A 13,903-nucleotide genomic window follows, 5' to 3' on the forward strand; every position below is an offset into this window, starting at 1 on the left:
GATTTACTGAGAACCAGTACAATACCGTCGTGCGTCGGACTTTCAAAGACGCAAGAGACAATAGAGGGGAAATTGCTTAGGGACATCCTCGACAAATATCACCTGGCAAGCAACAACCTCCTCATCCAACCTGCCAGTATGGCACTCGGCGGAACTCTGTGATTATCAGCGGCCAAGCTTCTCGCATCTCTCGGCCTCAAAGCCCCAGTATGCCAATTGAGCTACCTCTTGGGAGAAGGCTCATAGTCCCACTACGCTGGTGGAATGACGAAGATAGAGACTTTCAATTGCGCACCTGCGCGACATGGGCAAACCACAAGAATTGTCTTGCTTGGGGTTCGCCAGCAGGGCAATATAGTCATTGCATCATCTTCTGCAATTGATCACTTGCAGATGGCTATCGGTGTCCAGGGACTGCCTGCAGAAAAAGGCTCAGGTTTGACCATCATCCATACCGAACTTTGCCGGTTCCATACTCATATCGCTCAGGACACGCAGGACCTTGCATTGCTTCTGGACATTCCACTTGCCAACATCTTCCAACAAACTCGAGAATTCCAAGAAAATATGCTGAGCGGACTTAAGACCACCAGGGAGTTTCACTCCATCAAACGACAAATTGCCCCCCTCTTCTACGAATGCTTTAGCCGCATTCTTCTGAGCATGGGCTCCGGAGATCGTGGCAACTGGACCGCCCAGGCCGACGAGTCCCATCCCAGTCCAGTCCACGTCTTCGAGCAGTTCGAAATCATCACGCTCATTTTCAACGACCACAGGTTTCGGCAAGGCGTATAAGTAGAAACCAAGGACCAGAGCCGATGCGAAAATGGCCAATTCGGAGTGGAACATGATGCGGTCAGAGGTCTTTCGGCGGGACATGATCAGGTAAATTTGTGCAGCATGCAGACACGCTCGCCGGGCTGATACAGTCTGCGACCACCGTGCGACGTGATCTAGCGCGACTCGAGCTTGTTCGGCTCCTTGGCAACCAGCAGCATTTTCAAACACTCGGTAATTCGAGGTCAACTTCAAACAGGTATCATTCCAGGATACAAGACAGTTGGGGTTCATGGCGGCAAAGGTATTTTCGTAGACCTCGTATATTCCTTGCACTAACGGAGCAATATCGCGTGCATCGTGTTCTGCGAAGACCTCACCAGGTGCTGTGAAGTACGGGCAATGAGAAGCAGACGCGCTGGTGATGAGAAGATATTCCGCATCCAAAACTTTGGCCCAAATCAGTGAAAGAAGGCCATGCATTCCGAAGGTTTCGGTCCGAGGCAGCGAGACAGCGTCTCTGCGGAGGACAGCCTTCGACGAAAGGAGGTCCTTTTCGACTGTACACAAAGCCCTCCATCTGCTTGCGGTAGGCGCCTCGAACAACGATGACGGACAAGGTAGGTTGAATTGAGCCAAGTCCGAGCGGACAACGGGTCTCATACCGTATACATGAGCGTAGAATGCGTCGACCATTATCAGGCAGATAATGAGGCTTGAAACAAGTCAGAGAAGAAGTGAGCGATTTCGGCCAGGAAAAAAGATGTGAATCATGGGCAGAGATGATTGCAACATACCGTTTAGTACTTTCCACTCTCGCCCACGCTTGCCAATTCAGTGTCTCATCCGTACTGTTGCCAAACGCGTCTTGCGTGATGTCCAAGTTCTCATACGCCCGGAAAAGCCCGTACCTTTGGACGATCTAACATTGTAGCATTTAGCACAACACATTCCATAGCTTGCCAACGCAAGCACTTACAGTCAATGTTTCAACACAAAGCATTTGGATAGAATCGTCGTGGACCATGTCCTACAGCGACAGTAGTCAGCACAAAGTAGAAATCTCAGTCTCTGAACTTACGGGAACCATGGTGGCCAAACTCAAGTTAAGCACCGCCGAGGTCAAGGCAGCGAGGAGACGTGAGCAGCTGTCGACATTTGACGACAAAGACGCAAGAGCAGACCGACAGCTGTTGATGGTCACCTACTCATTGGTGTTAGTGAGTTGAATTTGTGTTCAGAACATTGACATGAGCGCACCGGTATCTGGGCACTGACAAAGCGTCTTGCATCCAAGTCGTTCAAAAAAGCGAAACCAATCAAGCACATGGGATACAAGACCACACTGCTTGTGGCAGGTGCTGCAAACGTTGGTTGATGTATGAATGGCATCATCGTGTGGAAACGCCGGAAGTAAAGATCGAGGCTTGATCCAAATACCTCGGTAGAAGGAAAAGTTGACGGAACCTTCAAGCTGCACAGGTCTACGGCATGGATGGTGCTACTCCTCAGATCCGAGTCTTTTCCAATGTGAAAAGCACTGTCTTGGCCCTCGACATTTGCCCAATCTGGCGTAGATACAGGCGGACCGAAAAGTCTGGTGTCATCTGCCAAGCGAGCCCGACAGAGGTCATCAAAACCACACTTGAATGTTTTGCCATTGTGAGCGCGAGTTGGTGACTGGTCGGAGTGCGCTCTGGAGTCCGCGACGACATTGTTGTGCTCCAAAGCCATGACATGTTTCCACAAGTTTACCGGGAAATCCGAGAACTTGATTGCAGAAGGCCATAGTTGTTGAATGCGCGTAAATCTCTCGTTTGGGATTTCGTGTCGTGGACGCGTAGTTGCTTGAGAGAGTTGTGATTGAATACTCGGTGTTGGACTAGATACCGGCCAGAAATTATCGCAGTGGACTATATCTTCGAAGTTGAAAAATTCAGGATCCAAGCTTTCAACTGCTGTAGGTGGCTGATTCGCATCCAGAAGATCAAAGAGATGTGCTGCGTCTTCAAAGTCCCATCCGTTTTCGAGATAATCTCTAGTGCTGATCTCGTACAGCTGCGTCTGGCTCGGCTGAAGGGTTGCCGAGTATGCCGTTTTCCCAGGCATTGGGAGCAGCTCTGCGTTTGTCCATCCTGATGCGTGGCGTAAAGCCTGAAGAGAAACCGTAGGATCAATAGAATGAGGAGCAGCGGCGGCAAGGGGCTGGCCGGTGCTTGTTGAGGGTCGATCGGCCGTCGCATTGCTCAGTCCTTGACCTGGTCTGGGAGAAGTCGGTTGACCGGATTGCCATGCTAATGACACATCGGCTGAGGACTGTAGCAATCTCCGTCTCTTGTGGCCATTATTGGAGGCATAAGCCTCTGGCGAAGTCCCATCTTGAGCCTCGTCTGGTGATTTACTCACAAGATTCTGTGGTTGAGAGTTATCAAGCTGCTGCTCCTGGCGTATCAACGAATGACTGCTCGATGGTGAAAACGTGATCGCAATATCCATTTCAAAGTCACCTGAAGTCTGTGCCTGGCTGTGCGAAAACTTTCATGGGGTCACCACAGACCCGGCACGGCCAGGTTCTGGTATTGCCCGGGTTGACAGGCTCGGACACAAAGATCATGACATGGGGCTGTTCACGTGCTCGATTAAATTCAAGGCCGCCCGATAAAATAGGAGCAAAGCCGCATAAAGAGGAAGTGACGATAATGGAGCAAAAAACGAGGAGCCTGAAGGTTGAAGCGAAAGGACGCGTGATGCAAGAAGAGACTGTGGGGTTTGTGGGGGCGGGGGATCCGTCGAGCCGTTCAGGGGGGGGGGAAAACTCAGCGGAGTAGTTCAGCTTCCCTGTCAAAGGGGAAGAAGGGGCGAAAGATCCGTTCACAGTTATCCCTTCGGTGCCTCCATGCACTATTCTATTGGCTCATATCGTTGTCGACTCCCATTCCGGCAGTGTTCGGATCAGTTGGCAGGAACCGTATTCAACGAGAACTAAAAAGGGAGAGCTACCTGATCCAGACATCTCGATGGCCCGGGATATCTTCCACCTCTCAAGCCCCAACGCCATGAGCAACAACACGACTGTCTAATGCAGTTAGAGCTTGATGTGCTCATCCAGCCCCAAGGGAGAGTTTCCCCAGGCTATTCTATATCACATCGTACGCCATATCATGTGGGGCAACAGTCTACCTCAGTAGGTCTCTCAGGACATCAACCTACGGCACCACGGCAGCTGAGATGGGGACGAGTCCTCAGCAAAGGTCTGCCGAATTGAGGTCTTTGATGACCAATTACCGTCACTGGGATCAGGGAAATTATCCCCGGATCTTGGCCGGGCTGTTCAATATATGAAGCTCGCAAGGATGTGCAAGAGGAGTGCGGCCTATCTGCTTTTCTTCCAACTTCAGTAAGTCTGATTCAGATTTCTTCAAGTGGTTTCCGCAATGATTTCGGTTCGAGAGATCGATAGCATCAAAGATGCAGACCTCGTGTTGCCTCCCGATGTGACGGCAGCTGCTTTTAGAGATGCTCTGCGTGCTATGAGTGCCATCGTCGGGCCCGACAATGTCAGCGTCTGCACACGCGAGCAAATGCAGCCAGATGAGGAAGGACACTACTTCAACCATCCAAAGGAACATGACTTGTTCTACATCTTCGAGAAAGACACTTTCTTGGCTGGTGCTGTGGTCTGCCCTGGAAGCACCGAGGATGTGTCCTCGATCGTCAAAATAGCCAACAAATACCTGACCCCAATCTGGACCACGTCCATAGGACGCAACCTGGGTACGTGGCCGATACACATATACTAGTAGTAGCCGAAAAATTAACATCAAGTCTAGGTTACGGAGGAGCGGCTCCGCGCCTCAAGGGCAGTATTGTCATGGACGTTGGCGCTCGTATGAACAAGGTGCTGGACGTCAATGGCCGCGACTGTACCTGTCTGGTCGAACCCGGTGTCACATATTTTGCACTCTATGATTACCTGCAGAAGAACGGCTATCAACACTTGTGGATCGACAACCCAGACCTCGGGGGCGGATCTGTTGTCGGCAATGCTCTAGATAGAGGAGCTGGTTACACTCCCTACGGCGATCATTTCTCTATGCATTGTGGAATGGAAGTTGTCCTGCCAAATGGCGAGATTATGCGGACAGGCATGGGCGCCCTTCCGGGGAACAACACCTGGCAGACGTTCCAGTACGGCTACGGACCCTATCCAGATGGGATATTCACTCAATCAAACTACGGCATAGTCACCAAGATGGGTTTTTGGCTCATGCCAGATCCTGGAGTACGTTCTCAAATGCGGACTTTGCAGCCGGACTTGACTTACCTGTGTCGCAGGGCTACCAAGCATATCTTTTCTCGTTTCAGAACGACTCAGATCTTCCAGCCGTTGTGGAAGCCATCCGAGGTCTTAGGATTGGTATGGTCATTCAGAATGCACCAACTATCCGATCTCCGCTCATGGACGCGGCCGCATACGGCCCCAAGTCCTCGTATACAGATAATACGGGGGTACTCACGGACGCCGAGATTGATAAGATCGCAAAAGATATCAAGGTTGGCCGCTGGAATGTCTACGGTGCGGTACGTACATCAGCTCAACTTGGGCCGAAGATTGGCATTGTTCTGGAAGTCGACAAACCCCTGAATATACAGCGTAATGATCCGCTGCCTTCTGGATACTCATGCTGACTCTTTGTTGACATTACTAGATGTACGGTCCGAAACCCATGCGCGATCTACAATGGGAGGTGCTGAAATCGACTTTCATGAAGATACCTGGAGTATGTTAAGGAAGCTTAATCTTCCAGGCACATCTGAACCTGGGCTTGCTACTGATGTCAACCCGCACAGGCTACCTACGAGTTTCCCAAGCCACGAGCCGAGGGAGAGAAGCGAACCGTTCTTCACATGAGAGAAGAGACACTAAAAGGTCTACCGAACACCTACGAACTCGGATGGCTGAATTGGACTTGTGAGAAAGGCTCGTTGCTCGGCTTTTCTCCCATCTCTCCGGCGAGTGGCGCCGATGCCAACAAGCAGTACGAAATGGTCAGACGTAGATTCCACGAATTTGGCTTCGACTACATTGGCACATTCGTTGTAGGGTGGAGAGAACTCCATCACATCGGTAAGATTGCGTTTCCCGGACACTGTCATGGTATTTCGTGCTGACTCGTGTCTCAAGTATGTTTGACCTTCAACAAGGAAGACCCAGACTCTCGCCGTCGAGCTCACAGATGTATCGAGCTTCTCATTGACGATGCTGCAGCAGAGGTGAGCTCTCCAGATCTCAATCGTGGGACGTGCCTAATGGATTTTCTAGGGCTACGGTGAATACCGCACGCATCTATGCTTCATGGACCAAATTGCAAATGTCTACAACTGGGGAAATGGTGCTGCGTTGAAGTTTAATGAAGAACTCAAGGATGCTTTGGATCCCAACGGAATTCTTGCGCCCGGTAAGAGCGGCATCTGGCCTAAACGTCTCCGTGGCCGTGGCTTCGAGCTCAAGCGAAGCACCGAGTATCAGCAGACTTTAACCTCCAATCTGTAAACTTTGGATGTTTTGAGATAGAGCTTTTTCAATCAAACGTCAGATCTTCCGGCTGTCCATTGTCTATTCTGGAGCTTTCCTCATTCGATTTGGTAAATCACTGGAGATGTCACAGACACTAGATTTGGAAGCATTCCATCGTGCTACTATTGCCATTCAGTAAATAAGGAGCATGACTGAAGCCCCGTAAGGGGCCGACAGTAGCTTCAATCTGGACTGGGTGACTGGTTAGCGTGAAAACATGGGGCAACGGATATGGGGCACCTGATATGGGGCAGACAATATGGGGCAAACTCAGCTTGCTTGTGGGGGTCTTCATCCAGCTCCAGACGCGGTTTCCCACCGCACGTCTTTGCTCTTCTCCACGTCCCAACGTCAGGGGACTGCTGGTAGGATCTCTAGCCCAGCGGTGATTAGACGCTGCCTAAGCCATCCAAGGCGCGATTGCCGCCCAATGCTCGATGTCAGTCCCACTGGCGAAGATCGAAAGACTAGGCAATGATTTAACTTAGGGAGCAGTCCTCCTCCATATTTCCCCATGAATTGAGGTATGGGGTGCCCATGGCACATGTGCCTCTCGCCAATGGAGGTCGCTGTCCCCTTTGCTAGCCCTTTTTGAAGCCGCTACGCATGTCGTTGGCAGAAGAAGGCTCGGTATATATGAGAGGTAGGCTACTATCCCAACATTCCTGTGTGAAATTCTGACAACCTTTTTCTCTCCTCAACCTTCCTCCTACGTGAAGCGATCAGCAGATAGCGAAGACAATGGCAATCCTCACAAACCACGCGCTCGAGTCTATCGGACTGGGGGCTGTCCAAGTGCCACACGCAGTCAAGCTGCTAATGGTTCTCTCAGTGGCGGCACCATTTATCTGGCTTCTGGTCGACTACATGCGCATCCTGCGGATGAGAAGAAAGATGCCCCCAGGACCCTTGCCGCTCCCAGTCATCGGTAATTGGTATGACATCCCCAAAGTCAGGCCGTGGATCGAGTTCGAGAAGATGTCGACACGATATAACAGCGGCATGATCACCCTTTGGAATGGCAGACGGCCCTTTATTGTCTGCAACGATGCCTGGGCGACATCCGACCTGCTCGAAAAAAGGGCCGCCATCTACTCGTCTCGCCCTCACATGGTCGTTATGGGCGACATGATGAACCAGACGGATGCAAATCAAGTCTGTCTGATATATGGTGACAAGTGGAGAGTGCAACGCCGCCTTGTGGTATGTCCCCTCTAAAATCTGATCCTTTCGTGTCGTCGGGGCTGACAGAACTAGCACACAGTGGTGGGCTCGCAAGCCGTTCGTGACCATAGGACCTTCCAAGGCAATGAGTCGAAAGTCATGCTCCGCGATCTGCTCGAAAAGCCCGACGACATGGTCATGTCTGTTGAGCGATACTCCTGCTCTGTGGTCTCCATCATTGGTTGGGGCCGTCGAATCGACCGGATGAACGACTACGTAGCTCAGTGTGCCCTTGGGTTCATGGAAGGCGTCGACTTCGTGGTCCCTGGCATCTACCTTATGGAGACCATCCCATTCCTCGCCAAGCTTCCAGGCTGGCTTTACAAACTACCGAGCCAGATCTTGACTCAGTCCAAACTGTTCCAAGCATACTTCTATGCCTTGTCTAAGGAAGCAGCCCACGCTAAGCAGGACAACTTCTCTCAACTCCTCCTTAAACATCAACAAGAACATGGCTTGACACCAGAAGACATTGCCTGTCTCACCGCCAATCTTATTGGAGGAGGAGTCGATACCACTACCAGCTCCACTTTGTCGTTCTTTCTCGCTATGTGTGTCTTTCCAGAGGCTCAGAAGAAGGCGCAAGAGGAGATCGACAGGGTAGTCGGTGAAGACCGAATGCCAACATGGTCCGACGAGACCTCCCTCCCTTACGTTTCTGCTTTAGTCTCGGAAGTCCTGCGCTGGCGCTCCGTCACGACCCTCGGCGGTATCCCACACGCCCCTATCCGAGATGACGAGTATAATGGCTACTTGATCCCCAAAGGCACTGCTATCACAGGTAATCTTTGGGGCATCCATCGTAACCCTAAAGACTTTCCTGATCCAGATGTATTCCGTCCTGAGCGATTCTTCGGTGGCCTCGAGAGACCATATCCATCGAAGAAAGGTCATAATTCGTTCGGATGGGGTCGCCGCCAATGCAGTGGTCAGCCTCTGGCTGAACAAGGACTATTCATTACCATAGTTAGAGCATTGTGGGCATTCCAAATGCGACCGGGCCTCGACGAGAATGTAAGTGCCGCCGCCCAGCATTCCCTGCCTTATCATCGAACCGTGCGCTGACCAATTCATCAGGGCGTGGAGGTCAAGTTGGATATTTTCGCTTACACGGACAGTGAGAACATGCGTCCGGAGCCCTTCAAGGCCCGCTTCACGCCTCGGTCCGAGAAGCGTCGCCAGATTCTCCTCAAGGAGGCCGCCGAAGCTCGGGAGGCGTTGCGAGTTTATGATGGTGAGACCAAGATCACCATGGAAAATGTCATGAAAAATGCTCTGGAGTAGTCCCGCTCCCGTGTGGTTTGTCGCTAAGGACTCTTGATTAACCGCAGGGCACAAATGGGCGAAGAGGGACGACAGGGCAAGAGAGCAGGACAATAGTAGTCCGCAAGATGCAGCCTTTGGTGTCATGTCATCTTAGATTCATTGAGCATCTCTGGATGGCGTTTCTTCATCGTTATCCTTTATGAATCCTTGAACGTGAGGGAGAAAGTAGTTTCTGGGTACAGAAGAGAGCTTTGCTGTTTCTTCCTGCTCCAGCCTTCCATATCACTGCCTAGTTCATTTGACAAGCCAGGATTATAATTTATCACAGCTCGAGTTTGCTCGACTCGGGCCTCCATCGGTCTTGCATCTTTGCCGTATATGCCACTGTCCTGAAGCCCTGGCTGATGCTCCTGATTCTACCAGACCTCCATCCAATTTCAGATCCAATTTGTGACCCTGAAACTACGAGAAGCATGACTCCTCGGGGACAATGCCATCCTCCATTGTCGTAACACTCAAAACGCGCAGAATGTGGCAAAATCTCTGGACGTTCCACTTTCCGATGTCCTGGAGAAGTCCCAAATACTCCACAAAGACAGATCGTGCCGATTCAAACCCACCGTAATGCGGCGAACCAGAGAAGGTCACTGTGCCTCCCTGCTTGACAAACCTAAGTACTAGGATGTCATGATCTGCGACTTCAGGCCGTGCAGTCGGGTTTGGGCTAGATGGCATTCCAACGCTGCCAACTGCCTTCCAATCGACGCAATCAACAAGCTCAAACACTTCATCGTCCTCCACTCCCTTTCCTTCTCCTTCATCTTCATGTTCATCTTCTCGATCTGCTTCTCCCCGATAAGCGCCGCCTTTATCTCTGCCGCCAGCGGCTTTGTCAACCCGTGACTCAGGCAATAGGTATAGGTAGATTCCGAGCACCAATGCCGACTCAAATGCCGCAGCTTCCGATTGCACAGTGATCCGATCGGACGCTCTGCACCGGGAGAGTATAAGAAATGTCTGAGCAGCATGAAGGCATGCTCTTCGAGCCACAGGGGTATGCACCCAGCTCTGCGAAAGTTGATTTAGTGCGAGATTCGCCTGCTCTGCTCCGTATCGCCCGACGGCTACTTCGAACAAGCTGTAGTGCGTGCACAGATGGAGGCATATGTTATTCCACATGACGAAGTTGTTGACGTCCGTGTGGGGGAAGAAGTTGGCGTACGTGTCGAAAATTGCGAGGAGAATATGAGCAACATCCTGCGCTTCAGGATTGCTTTCGTAGACGTGCGCCGGGCTTATGAAGGGCGGAGAATCTCCACATTTTGCGCTCAAAACAGCTGGTTTCAACCGAGAGCGCCTCTGCAACAACCTCAACCAGACAGATCCGAGTATGCTCTGCAGGCCGAAATCCGTCAGCTTGGGTGGCAGACGCAAATGCTTCCCTGTCAGCTCGAACGAAGGAGCAGAGTCGGCCGCCCCATTCTGAACTAAAGCTCTCCATCTCTTGGAGTTCCTCGCATCGAACAACTCTGGCGCACAAGGCAAGACAAAGCTTATTGGATCGACGTTGATGATTGGCATCGTATCGAAGCGTCTCGCTTGGGAGGAGTCAGTTAGTATGATGCTTATGATCAAACGCTTGACACTTTCGATCCGACTCCAGGCCATCCAGCCGGCTTCAGAATCACCGTGTTTGTTCCAAAGTCTTGTGTCAATGCGGTGATCTGAGTCCATAACGAACAGGCTATTCCGCTGTGCCAGGCCAATTGACTCAATATAAAGAAGATGGACTCGCTCGGCTTGAACAAACTCAGGCACCATTGCCGACAGATGTAGTAGAAGGACTGCCGCAGCTAAAGCACAAAGCGTCTGTGACAGGTGGGATTTTCTGATTGACCTTGAGGCCAGCTCCGACCTGGACCTTTCAATAGCACCGGGCATTTGCTCACGAACAAAGTTTGTAGCACCGGAGTCCTCCAGGGAAATCAGCCCCATGAGACACATGGACAGAAGCAAGGAGTCAGAGGTTGCTGATGCAGAGAAGGTAGCCTGATGAATGAAAGGGACCATTGCGTGATATCTTCGGAAATAGAGACCGATGCTGATTTCAAGAAACCTTGATTCTGGAAAGTCGACGGTGCTTGAGGCAGCTGAAGCCATACTATATTCGGTTTCGCTGCCCACTATCGAAGCAGGGGCACCTTGAGAGGAGCTGCTATTATCCTCGAGAAGTTGTGGTAACACGGAGCTTTTGCAATATTTGTAGAGTCGCTTGTGGCACACATCGTTCCAGCCATGCTCGTGGCGAGCATTTTGGTTTCCCATGGCTTCAGCGACGCTAGACGGCTGCACCAACCCAAAGGCGTTGTCTTCCTTTTGGTCAGCCACGTCTGTCCAAAATGCACGCATCGAGCGAGGAAGAGGCTGCCTGGGCGCCGGCCATAATTTTTCGACACGAGCGAATCGTTCCGGTGCGATCTCCTCTCTTGAAGTGAGCTGATGCGAATGCCGCGTCTCTCGACAAGTCGGAGCTGTCGGCTCTTGACTTGGGCGTGTTGGAGATTGAGAGAGCGACGTGACTGGTTGGTTGCATTCATTCAAGTGGGCAACCAACCCATCCCCATGGTCAGCCAGGGAGGTGTGTATGCCCGCATCAAACCGGCGGTCTTCTGCCTTGGCAGTGGCTGCGCTCGCGGTCGAATCCATCTGAAGCGGACTGACACCAAAGTTCGAGTTCTCGTTGAAAGGAGCCGTGACCGTGTCAGTCGGTCCACTTAGGAGATCTGGCCAATAATGGGAGTCGAGCCCAGAAACTGTATCGCTCGTCGTGTGCGCAGAGAGTATCGGAAGGCCGGTTTGACATTCAGATTGCCGGCCTTCGACATCTCGTCGTAATGTCTCTGCTGTGGCTGTCACAGAAGCAGAAATTGGGTAGTCTCGCATCCTTGCGGACCCGAGCAAAGAGGTCGGATATGGATGGTGCCCCGCTCCGAAAACACCAATAGTCGTTTCTGATGGAGGAAGAGAGTCGTGGAATGGACCTCTGGCCCCAACGCTCGCGCTCTGGGCTGTGTCTTGCGCATCGATGCGGCGCTGGATTCCCTCGCCCTGAATTTTGTTGACGACGCTGTTGTTACGGATGGCAGCGGCATTTTCGCTGTGGTGGCTTCGGATGTGGCGAGTAAGAACATCGCTGGAGCAGGCGTGGCATCAGCTGCTGTCCACAGATGAGGGTTCGCGTCCTAGCATTGCAGAGAAGCAGAAGCATACGGACCTCCTGACATATGAACACCCACAATACTTGCACCTGAAGGGTTTTTCTCCTGTGTCTATTGCAAAATGTCAGTGGGGGCGCGCACATTGAGAAACCGATATTCCACTGTGCAGCTTACGAATTCGTTCGTGACGGTTGAGATGGTCCTTTTTGGCGAAGTGTCGACTGCAGAAACGACAAATCAAGTCCGGTTTTGGCTTCGCGAAGGCATTTGATGTGAATACTGCCATTCTAATCTTGATCACTGCGGGAGATATGAACCTGGATCAATTTTTGAATGTAGAGGTGGTTGCTTGGGAAACTTGAGTGTGGATGGGTTTTGCGGAGGCTGGCTCGACTGGTGTCTCTCCCCGCACTTGCACCCAATCTCGCCAGTCTCGCCAGTCTTATGGGCCCCACGGAAAACGGGCTACCTGCCGTAAGTAAGTCCAGAGTACCCCAGATATGCCAGCACGGGTGGTTCGGCTTCTGGACGCCTGATCTGGATCTTTGGAAGCTTACCAGATCGCTGCTGGATGGGAGTGGGAGATGATGCAATTGGTCTTTTGGAGGTTGACAATTCTCTCCTGCATAATTGGGGGTATCATGCTGCTCTGAGGCCACTGTAATATCCACTGCAATTGTGGGAAAAGTATCCATCACCTCTGATCCGAGAACTCCAATGCTCAAGCACTGTAAGATCCAGTCCGAAGGAAGCTCAGGAAGCTCACAGCCCACTCCTGCATGGTGTATCAGTAGCCCAGGTGCCACGCCATCACTATTCTGCACACTTTATTTCGCCGAGTAACTGATTCTCTTACTATTCGTCATTGGAAGCCGCTCTGGGAATTTCATGTTCGGATCTGCAAGCACCCTTGTGAACATTCCAGTCCTGCTTTTGGCACTCCTTGCTGCAGTAGAAAACTTTCTTGCATCGTCCACAGCGATTCAGAGGCTTAACGCCCGGAGTGCTGGTGGTATGTGTGGCACCGCATTTGATACAAGCGTCGTAGTCTTCCATTTTGCTTCGCAACAATCGTTCGTAGGTGGTCCAAGTTGAGGCCCGGCCTGTTTGAAAATGTTGATTAGTATTTTCGTACAGTGATGGACGGTATGAGACTGGGTTACCTTCCATTTCACGGTCAAGACCTCGTAGGATCTCAAGAGCTTGAAGCTGGTTATAGGCCGGCATTGGTGGATGCTGATCCATTGATGCACGAAGGATCTTGCCAATATGGGTTTCCATCGTTGCCTTGGTGCGCCACGAATCCAAGAGCTCGTGGTGAACTCCTTTGCTCTTGACACGTCTGTAGGCCTCCAAAAGGCACATTTCTTGCACCCGAGATTCGCAGCTGTCGAAGCCGAACACGTTCTTCGCTCGATGGTTGCTGGGGATCTGACCGCAATCAATGGCTTTATATAGCAGCACCGTGGCCGCTATCTCTTGCTCTTCGCTGGGTTCTTTTTTGGTGGGGAAGAACATGTCACCGATCATGGGTGCAGACGTTATATCTGTGAAGCCACCGTACGACGAGAAACTGTAGAGGGGATCTTTGGTGTGGGCTTTGTGTGCGACAAGGTGGACATTCATTGGCTCGCCCATGAATGGGTAGGGATTGTCCATGGTTTTTTGCACTGCGAGTAAAAGTGGAAAGATGGGCAATGAGAGGATAAGATGAATCAAAATGATGGAAGAAAATGCTGGGTCTGATGGGAGAAATTTGATAACTTGGGAGGTTAGAGAGGGCGAAAAGAGAGAGAAAGTGCTCGAAGGCGCAACCCTGAATGCAGGAGAAAGATGGATC

The 13,903-nt window shown here is 51.4% G+C and overlaps 4 protein-coding genes across 4 annotated transcripts; 1 reads left to right on the forward strand and 3 right to left on the reverse strand.

The window, feature by feature from the left end:
- Nucleotides 1–432: 432 nt before the first annotated feature.
- Nucleotides 433–3,273, reverse strand: PV05_09240 (uncharacterized protein; the record flags this gene model as incomplete). Its single annotated transcript, XM_013458824.1, has 5 exons — nt 433–1,492; nt 1,575–1,699; nt 1,757–1,807; nt 1,859–1,981; nt 2,038–3,273. 5 exons carry the CDS (start codon nt 3,271–3,273, stop codon nt 433–435), a joined length of 2,595 nt encoding a protein of 864 aa, XP_013314278.1.
- Nucleotides 3,274–4,211: 938 nt separating this feature from the next.
- Nucleotides 4,212–8,863, forward strand: PV05_09241 (uncharacterized protein; the record flags this gene model as incomplete). The annotated part of the gene is made up of 11 exons (XM_013458825.1): nt 4,212–4,551; nt 4,608–5,059; nt 5,113–5,358; nt 5,487–5,558; nt 5,629–5,905; nt 5,963–6,051; nt 6,101–6,327; nt 7,188–7,283; nt 7,354–7,558; nt 7,613–8,593; nt 8,657–8,863. 11 exons carry the CDS (start codon nt 4,212–4,214, stop codon nt 8,861–8,863), a joined length of 3,192 nt encoding a protein of 1,063 aa, XP_013314279.1.
- Nucleotides 8,864–9,263: 400 nt separating this feature from the next.
- On the reverse strand, nt 9,264–11,788 carry PV05_09242 (uncharacterized protein; the record flags this gene model as incomplete). The annotated part of the gene is made up of 1 exon (XM_013458826.1): nt 9,264–11,788. The coding sequence occupies one exon, from the start codon at nt 11,786–11,788 to the stop codon at nt 9,308–9,310; it is 2,481 nt and encodes an 826-aa protein (XP_013314280.1). The 3' UTR covers nt 9,264–9,307.
- Nucleotides 11,789–12,918: 1,130 nt separating this feature from the next.
- Nucleotides 12,919–13,722, reverse strand: PV05_09243 (uncharacterized protein; the record flags this gene model as incomplete). The annotated part of the gene is made up of 2 exons (XM_013458827.1): nt 12,919–13,166; nt 13,227–13,722. The coding sequence occupies 2 exons, from the start codon at nt 13,720–13,722 to the stop codon at nt 12,919–12,921; spliced, it is 744 nt and encodes a 247-aa protein (XP_013314281.1).
- Between the last annotated feature and the right edge of the window lie 181 nt (nt 13,723–13,903).

The sequence above is a fragment of the Exophiala xenobiotica genome (assembly GCF_000835505.1).
Source record: "Exophiala xenobiotica strain CBS 118157 unplaced genomic scaffold supercont1.5, whole genome shotgun sequence".
Classification (NCBI taxonomy): domain Eukaryota; kingdom Fungi; phylum Ascomycota; class Eurotiomycetes; order Chaetothyriales; family Herpotrichiellaceae; genus Exophiala; species Exophiala xenobiotica.